Below are 9,516 nucleotides of genomic sequence, written 5' to 3'. Positions count from 1 at the left end.
TAGAAAGAGGAATAATACTGACTGACTTAAAAATATTCTCTAAGGGAACAAAGAGATAGATAAGCCATTAAGCCTAGGAACAGAATCAAAGTGACAAAACATACTATCAGTAGCAATAGTACTATTCTAGAATCATACATAGATAGATACATAGATAGATAGATAGATAGATAGATAGATAGATAGATAGATAGATAGATAGATGATATATATATAGATAGAAAAGTACTATTCTAGAATCATATATATATAGAATCATATATATATATACACATATATATACATATATACATATATATACATATATACATATATATATATATATACATATACAAATAATTTAACTCATTCTGGCCAGCTTATTTTTTAATAATAACAAACAAAACTTATTAATTGGAGAGAAGGGTGTCTTCTATTTAAAAATACTTTTATTAAAAATGTTTTTTATATAAAATATATACTGGCTGGGTTTCTCCTTTGTCCATGCAAATCACACTCTTCCTTTCTCTCTCATTAGAAAACTAGCAAGCATCTAAACAATAATAATAATAAATTGTAGTGATAAAAATAAAATAAGATAAAAACAAACAGAATAGGACAAAACAATGACAAAAAAATAAGAAAAAGAAAAAGGGAAAAAGCCAACACACACACACACACACACACACACACATACACACACACAAATTGACCCTGAGGCACACACACAGAAATCTCCCCCCCAAAAACCCCCACAAAATCTGAAAACATAATGCATAACAAAAGACCAGTAAGGTCTGAAAAATGTTCTGGCAAACATACAATAACAATAATAATAATAAATATACTTCAAAAAATATACTTCAAAAATAACATTGAGTTGATTTGTGTTTACCATCTAGTGTTAGGTATGGAGCCTATCCTTAAGTGTGTTTGCATACCAAGTGAGACTCCACTAGAGAAAATTATTTTTTTCCTGGGTGAGTGTTTTGAAATAGCTTATGTATTGGGTGGGGGCTTGTGTTCACTAACTTTCTCAGAACTGGAAAATACATAGCTTAGAACTGAACAGATCTTGTGCATGATACCTTAAAGTCTGTAACTCCATATGTGTCTAAGTTCTATTATGTCTACAAGACCTTGTTTCCTTGGTGTCTTCTGTACCCACTGCCTCTTATAATTTTTACATAGCCTCTTCCCGATACTTCCATGAGCCATGAGGGGAGAGATTATGTAAAGACACACCATTTAGGGCTGAGCATTCAATATTTCCCACTCTCTATGCATTGTCTAATTGTGGGTCTCCATATTTGCTCCAATCTGCTGCAGAAAGAATGACTAAGAAGGACACTGATCTATAAGTATAGCATGCCACTAGGAGTCATTTTATAACTGTATTCTTTTATTAGAGCAGTAGTATTTGGGATTCCCCTAAGTCTTTGATGTCTCTAGTCTTAATTCTTGGCTATATAAGCACTGTCTAAACAAATTAAGAAGTACATGTGACAGTGGCATATATCAAGAAAAGCTTCAGTAGCTACTTTAGTATTAGACAAAGTATGATTCAGAAGTAAGAATATTACTAGAGAGGAAAAGGAGATTAGGTACATGTTGTGTCCGGCAGGGTGACCACATATATGGCTCCAAACAGCAAAGCGGCAGGTTCCAGCAGTGGGCGTGGCAGAACAATTGAGCGGAAAGCTCCACCCCTGAGCAAGCAGGTTTCAGGCTGGGGGAGGGCAGACTACAGGTACAAATAGTCATTAAATTATATATATTAAATAGCTACACAATTTGTTGCAATAAAGCTATTTTAAATATAAGATGTATATATGTTCATGTATATAAACACACACACAAAGTTGAAATAGATCTGTTTAAAATTCATATCAATGTCCTCTTTAAACCGCATGGGGTCTTAATGATTTGAAAATCAAGGACTTACATTCTGACATAGCAAATTATCAGAGAATATAATGATATGACCTCTATATGATCAGCATTGCCTGCCTGTTTGTGGCAACTCTGTCGTGAATTTGAGAACCACTTTACCATGGTCATAAAAAACACACAGCATATGGTTTCTCTTACTGATCAAGTATGAATAAGGTATCACTGTGGGTTTGTTGGCTAAGGAAAAAAATCATATAACTTCACTAATTTTAAATGACTTATTCATACTTTTCAATTGTATCTCTGTTATATTTCATAAATATGCAGTACTTGGTATCATTCTAAACAAAGAAACCCCTAAGAGATGTCCAAAATAATTACCTACGGAGTTCTCTTTTGTTCAGTATGTAGGCTGTGAGTTTTGCCCATGGGACAAAGATTCAAATGCTGAATAAAAACCAGGCCAACAGACAGTGATTTAAAGACGCTCTCCCTACCCTACATAACATGAGTGTATCCACAAGTACACCGCACAGAGGGAGAAAATCTGAGCTATGAGAAAACATTGAGTCTGGTAAGCTAGATCATTTCTCTGATTACTTCTCTAAGACAACTCTGAAAATATATCCATGTATCTATTTTACCAACAACTACCATGATTGAGGTTAAGAATCATTTTTATGCTTTGTTGCAGATTAGAAAATAATACATGTCTTCTTAACTTCTATTATATCTAAAATTCTGTGGTTTATCATCAATTGCTATACCACAAAAAGCATGCCCTCTGAAATGTGCTTATGTGTGCATCAGATCATTTTTATTTTTCTTCTGAACATATAAACAGCATGCAACTATTCTTCTTCACTCCCACTACTGTTTAACAGGATAGAGCCCCTTTACATGGGATATGCTCAGTATGTAGGACAAACTTCAGCACAGAGAGATGTAAAATGGGTCATCAACCTAGTGAGATGTGATGTGACACTTGCATATTACAAGAATGCAATGAAAAAGAATATGAGAAGTAATAAAGCCATCAATGAGCTCAAAAAGAGAATTCCAAAGATGATTAAATGGAGGATTTTGTGTAGGTTCTTCTGGATAAAAAGACATGAAGCCTGAAACAAATGTTATATTCCTTTAAAGGAGCCAGTACTGTAGTATGTCATTTATGCCTACAAATCCATGTTACTCAGTAAGTAAATGTCAACTTACAGAAATTGCCAGCTATAGTCATTTTGAGGAAAAGTCATTACACACAGATAGATAGACAGAGAATAGCTATTGCTTACACAGAATTCAGCTGAAGGGTAAAATCATTACCCATAATTTTGAACACAATATTGTTTAAAGATACACTAAAAAATGAAGAAAGAAAATAATAAAAATTTTAACATACTCTGATTGTGATAAAATGCATAAGTGTTTTCTTTACAAAATTTTATTTTACATATTCATAATATACTATTGAAACAAAGAAATGTTTGTGTCATGGTTATAATGTCAATAGATCATAGTGATTTGGCCAAGTATCACTATTTTTTTAAATGAATGCCAAGTCTATTAAATATATTATATGTAGATAGCTGTTAATAGAGTGATTACCCATTCCACAGTAGTTTAATAAACTCTAATTTTTAAATGTTATGTTTTCTCTTGCTCCAATGTTTCATGAGAAGCCACATAATTACATTTTAATAAATTCCTTTCTCAAGCACACAATATCCTGCCCTTAACTATTATTGTTACAAATTATTCAAGATTGTACAAATGGTATTTTTAGGAAATTTTCACACTGATGAGAAACTAAATTTGGATTGGAATTCAGATGGTTCAGCCTTTACAAATATCACAGACATATTTGTTAAAAATCCAACTATTTTCCTTAGAAAATAGGCATGTCTTTGTTGTAGAAAATAGATTCATTTTTGAGTAAAAAGATTAATCTCTAATATATACATTTGCCAAAGCAAATATTTTACATGATTTATTTCCTTTGTTCCTTAGTGCATGCTTCTGACTTCTCAGAATATGGGAAGGTAAAATAGCATCCTATACAGGGAGGTCAACTTCTTCACTTCATGACCCCAGGGACTTCAAATGATATAACAGGTAGGACACAAAATTTGAAAATAATTCTCAAGGAATTACTGAAGGAAGAGGGGAAATTTGTAAATGTCAGCCCCATTCAGCTTGAGTATTGTTAATATTACCCGTCAATATGTACACTATTATATTTTGATATAAATAATTAGTTTTTAGTGGATGCTCAAATTCACATTACTGCAAAACTAACAGTCAAAGACAAAATTTATTTATTTACATATGTATGTGATATATTATCATCTTTCAAATAATAGCAGTGATCAATAAATAAGTGATACAAGTTGAAGAGAGATTAATAGATAATAGATAAATATACAGTAGATGGATACATATTTTATGATAAGAGGCACAGTGTATTGATTCATTGCTATTTATTGATATCATTAAAAATAAATATGTTCTAATTATAGCCTTAAATTGTATGTAATGTTCAAGTCTGAATGTGAATGGTCCTTCTATTCAATTAATTGATTTCTACATTCATCTGTACTGACAATTTGCTAATGAGCTTAGTTGTCCATGAAAGTTCCCTGATATATTTTAATTTATGTTAAATATGAACACTCTGCTCATACCCCAATTAGTATGAGCTTTAGCATCCTACAACGTATGCTGGAGGTTTTCTCTGAATGGTTGGCACATTTCCTTCAGAAGAGTAAGATAAATATTTAACGTTATAAAATAATATAAAAAACATATTGTAGCTTAAAGAAATCACTAACTATAGTAATAAAAACAGAAAGACTGTAACACGTTTTGTACATTGAAATTCAATGTAATTCATAATCATTTCCCCAAGGATATGAGTTAAATTTTATCATATGGTGGAATGAGTGTTGGCTCCACATTGAGAGTTTGTTTAAATTGAACTAGCGAGTAAGATATCCCTCACAAGGAAAACCAATAATTTGTAACCTCTCACTTGTAACCAATGTTTTTGCATACCATCATACAGAGCATATTTCTGAAACAATGTTCATATAAGTGAAATCTTACCCTTTGCTTCCACAGAAGTTAACAGTGGCTCATGATATTGATAGTAATATTATATTGATAGTAATACCATTCATATTTTGTGAAGATTTCTATTTACATTTATTAAGTCTCAAGTTGAATGCCAAATTCTATAAGCAATTTGTACTACACATACATCCAAAATATTTCTTTCTCTGTAGGTTCTTAGGACAAAATGAATGGAGGAAATGAGTCCACGGTGTCAGAATTTGTACTTTTGGGACTTTTCCGCTCACAGAATCTTCAGGTCTTGCTCTTTGTGATATTTTTGATACTTTATCTGCTCATTCTGTCAGGAAACATTGTCATCATGATCTTAATAACCATTGACCGCCATCTCCATTCCCCTATGTACTTCTTGTTGGCCAACCTGTCTTTTGTTGATATATGGCTTTCCTCAGTTACCACACCAAAAATGGTCATAGACTTTCTCAGGGAACACAAAACCATTTCTTTTGAAGGATGTATGTCCCAGGTCTTCTTTGCCCATTGCATTGCTGCAGGAGAGATGGTGCTGTTGCTGGTAATGGCTTATGACCGCTATGTGGCCATCTGCAAACCTCTCCACTATTTCACAATCATGAACCTGAAAAGATGCACTGGATTGGTGTTGACTTCCTGGACCGTTGGCTTTGTGCATGCCTTGAGCCAGCTTGTAGCAGTTCTGCAGCTACCTCTCTGTGGCCCATTGGAAATAGACAGTTTTTTCTGTGACATGCCACTGGTAATCAAACTAGCCTGCACAGATTCCCATGATTTGGACATTTTAATGAATGCTGACTGTGGGATTGTAGTTGTATCTTGCTTTATTATGTTGCTCATATCCTACACATATATCCTTATCACTGTTCGCAGGAGCTCTAAGGCTGGGGCATCTAAGGCCCTGTCCACATGCACTGCCCACATCACTGTGGTGATGCTGCTTTTTTTGCCCTGCATCTTCATCTATGTTTGGCCCCTCAACATCACCTGGTTGGACAAATTTCTTGCTGTGTTTTATTCTGTTGTTACACCTCTCCTAAATCCAGCCATTTATACACTGAGAAATAAAGAAATAAAAAATGCTCTAAAGAGATTTAAAAGCTATGTTATGAATCACAAGGTAAATACTTAATGCCCAAGAAATCCACCATAAATATTTTAAGATGATATTTCAATGAAATGAGGACAGGTTAAATTTTGGGGTATTTAATTTATAAGTATAATTAGTTACAGTATTTTGACATGTTATAAGTATAATATAATTTTAAAGATTGAAAGTTTTAATCATATAGACCAACAAATTGTTTCTTAAAATTTTCAAAAACTGACAGTTCTTTGGAGAGAATTATTAATAGCTCTTACATGTCTTCAGTAATATGAAGAAGAACCTAAATGTATTCATCAATCTCATAGCTATTTTTGTAAAATTATCTTAAATATTGTTCTAACAACATGAAAATTTTATTCTTATTCTCTACCTTATTAATATCCTACAAACATTTTACTCACCCCTCTGTAAAATGGCAATATCATTTACTTTATTCTAGCTTTCTCCAAAAATATTAAAGGGAGAATATGAAAATTGTGGACAAATAAAGTTTATGAACATCACAAGAAACAGCAGTGGACATTACTTGTTATTAATTTGATTAACTTAATAAAAATAAATTGTTGTATAAACAAATATACTGTTTTTCTCAATTATCTGAATTTCAAGAACTAAAATTTCCTTTAAATTGTTGTTTACTATTTAAATAAATTCATGAACTATAGTTTCTCCATATGTATCAGTCCAATTGTGTCCATAAAGTCTTATTTCTTTGATGTCTTCAGTCCCCATTGGCTTGTATAATCTTTATGTTTCTTCTTTTCCATAGTTCCTTATGCCATGAATGGAGAAATCAGATGACTACATACCACTTAGGACTGTTTCAAGGTTTCTTGTTCTCTGCTTATTGTCTACTTGTGGGTCTCTGTATTTGCCCCTATCTGCTGCAAGAAGAACTTCTCTGATAATGGCTGAGCAAGTAACTGATCTATGAGTATAGCAAGTCATTAGGAGTCATTTTATGGCTATATTCTTTTAGTAGAAAAGAAGCATTTAGTTACCCCTAGGTCATTGATCTGTCCAGTCTTAGGCCCAGGGCTATATGAGCAATGTCCAGCATGGGTTCTATCTCAGAGAGAGAAAGAGAGAGAGAGAGAGAGAGAGAGAGAGAGAGAGAGAGAGAGAGAGAGAGAGACAGAGAGAGAGACAGAGAGAGAGACAGAGAGAGAGACAGAGAGAGACAGAGAGAGACAGAGAGACAGAGAGAGAGAAAGAGAGAGACAGACAGACAGACAGACAGAGAGACAGAGACAAGAGAGAGAGAGAGAAAGACAGAGAAAGAGATAAACAGAAAGAGAAAGAGACACACATATAGTGCTAAATTGCTAAATTAAGAGAAACTGCAGCTACTTTGATCTTAGGCAAAGTATGTTTCAAATAGAAGAATACTACTGGAGAGAAAAAAAGAGCATTTTACACGAACAAAGCAGATAAATTAATTATAATACAGCAATTTTGACCAGCATGTTTTAAACTACAAACTTTTAAATGTGTGAATATTCTAAATTCTAAGAATAAGAATTCTAGTAATATTTTAAATTTGTGAATATTCTTAATTCTTACAATAAGAAATTCTAAGAATAAGAAATCAGTACTTGAAAAAGTATAATAAAACAATCAAAACCTTATCTAAATAATTAATGTAAAACCACACAATTTATCGAGGACAAACTGATTTGATAAATTTATATTTACAAAAATTTGAACCAGAATATCACACTCCTACTCCCTAAAATAATACAATATACAATATGTTATATGATGATCTGCACTATGAAACAAGTATTACATTTTTAAAATCTTACTTTTGAGTGGTTCATATATGTGTGCAATGTAACCTAATCATATCCATCCATATTACCTTCATCCAATTCCCCAAGATTTCTTCCAGTACATTTTTTGAAATGGAAACTTGAGGGTTCTTTGAAAAGTTGTATAGATGGTGTTTTTCTGAGGCAAACACATGAAAAAAACATTTAGCTGAAGCAGACACAGGTGAAAGGATGTTCTACTAAAGCAGGCATGTAAAAGGACATGTGATGAAGGACTCTTTGCTAACAACACACATGTATTGGTCTGCCTTAGACTGTGTAGTTGAGCTGCCTTTGTCAGGATTCCATAGAGAGAAACACACCAAAAAACTTCTGGTGATGTACTGCAGTTTCTTGAAGCTTCCTCCCACTCGGGCTGATTGGCAATGATGTCAGTTCATACAGGTGTACAATGTAACTTAATCATATCCACTGGCAAATCCTGTGGAGGACACGTGATGTTTGGAGGATATAAATAGGACTCTACTGGCTAAGGCTGAGCTTGGCTTGCTTATAGAGCTAGCTGTGCAAAGCTTGTTAGTCTTATGTCTTCAGTGATCTTTCCACCTCTGTGAGAGGCACAGCTGAGAACATCTCCTGGAGTTCCTCCTTGTCCCTCCTGCTGAGTCATGCTAAGGCTGAGGCCTGGATATCTGTGCTAGGTCATGTCACTGCTGTTGCTAACTCAACTCTACTGAACTGGTAGATGAGTGAAGTGTTTCCGAGTAGATTGAACTGCTCCTGCTAACCTGTGAACTGAATTGTTGATTTCCAGAAAACAGAGATGTGAGTTGCTCCAAAGAACCTTTCTGAAAAGATTCACTTCTACCATATCCTTTCTTTCTCACTATCACTGCTGGGTGGTGGGCTAAGAGGGAGTTTAAAGCATTTAAGAACCATCATTAAAAATAAGCTTTGACAAAATTTAAGTTCCAACATCCCTTCTAAATTCATGTTCTCTTATTAGTAACCATGTGAGTACAATTAATGCTGCCAAAGCAAGCATGAGTGTCCGGTTAACTACTGGGATACAAGAAAGCGTTAAGTAGACAGCCCTGAACAGTTATCTATTATAAATAACTGCTTAACTGGAGATGATTTAGAAGCTGCTCTTCTCTTCACATTGAAATTTTTAACTGGTTTGATCTTGCTCTTGGTTGATCAACATAACAAGGTAGATAAGAGCTGTGAGTAGAAACAGTCTAGAATCTCACATGACAAAACCAATACATGTCCACAAGCTCAGATAAAATGTAAAAAAGCACAAATGTTATGAAAGGTCAACAATTGGCAATGTTTTCCAACAATTACTACTCCAATAGAACTGGTCTTGAATGAAAATCACTCCTAAGAATCTCAGGACATGTAATTTAAAAGAACAATTATAAATATAGTTTTAAAAGGAAAATACAAATATGAAAGAACTTAAAAGTTGAAGAATAAACTAATATTTAAAGTCCAAGAAAACAAATATACAGCAAAGTCAAATGATAAAGACAATTTAGAATTTGAAAAGGCCAAAGTGCATATGTTTTAGTCCTTCTTAGAAGAGGGAACAAAATACTCACAGGAGGAGCTACAGAGACAAAGTGTGGAGCAGAGACTGAAGGAAAGGCCATCCAA

The 9,516-nt window shown here is 33.6% G+C and overlaps 1 protein-coding gene across 1 annotated transcript; it reads left to right on the top strand.

Moving 5' to 3' along the window:
- Positions 1–5,167: 5,167 nt before the first annotated feature.
- On the top strand, positions 5,168–6,595 carry LOC110289828 (olfactory receptor 4K3-like). Its single transcript, XM_021156223.2, has one exon. The coding sequence runs from the start codon at positions 5,168–5,170 to the stop codon at positions 6,104–6,106; it is 939 nt and encodes a 312-aa protein (XP_021011882.1). The 3' UTR covers positions 6,107–6,595.
- The last annotated feature ends 2,921 nt before the right edge of the window (positions 6,596–9,516 follow it).

Source organism: Mus caroli, unplaced genomic scaffold, assembly GCF_978045245.1.
Source record: "Mus caroli unplaced genomic scaffold, Mus_caroli_1 scaffold_2, whole genome shotgun sequence".
NCBI classification, from domain to species: domain Eukaryota; kingdom Metazoa; phylum Chordata; class Mammalia; order Rodentia; family Muridae; genus Mus; species Mus caroli.
Note: the sequence above shows the minus strand (reverse complement) of the source record. Positions and strands in the feature narration are given on the sequence as shown.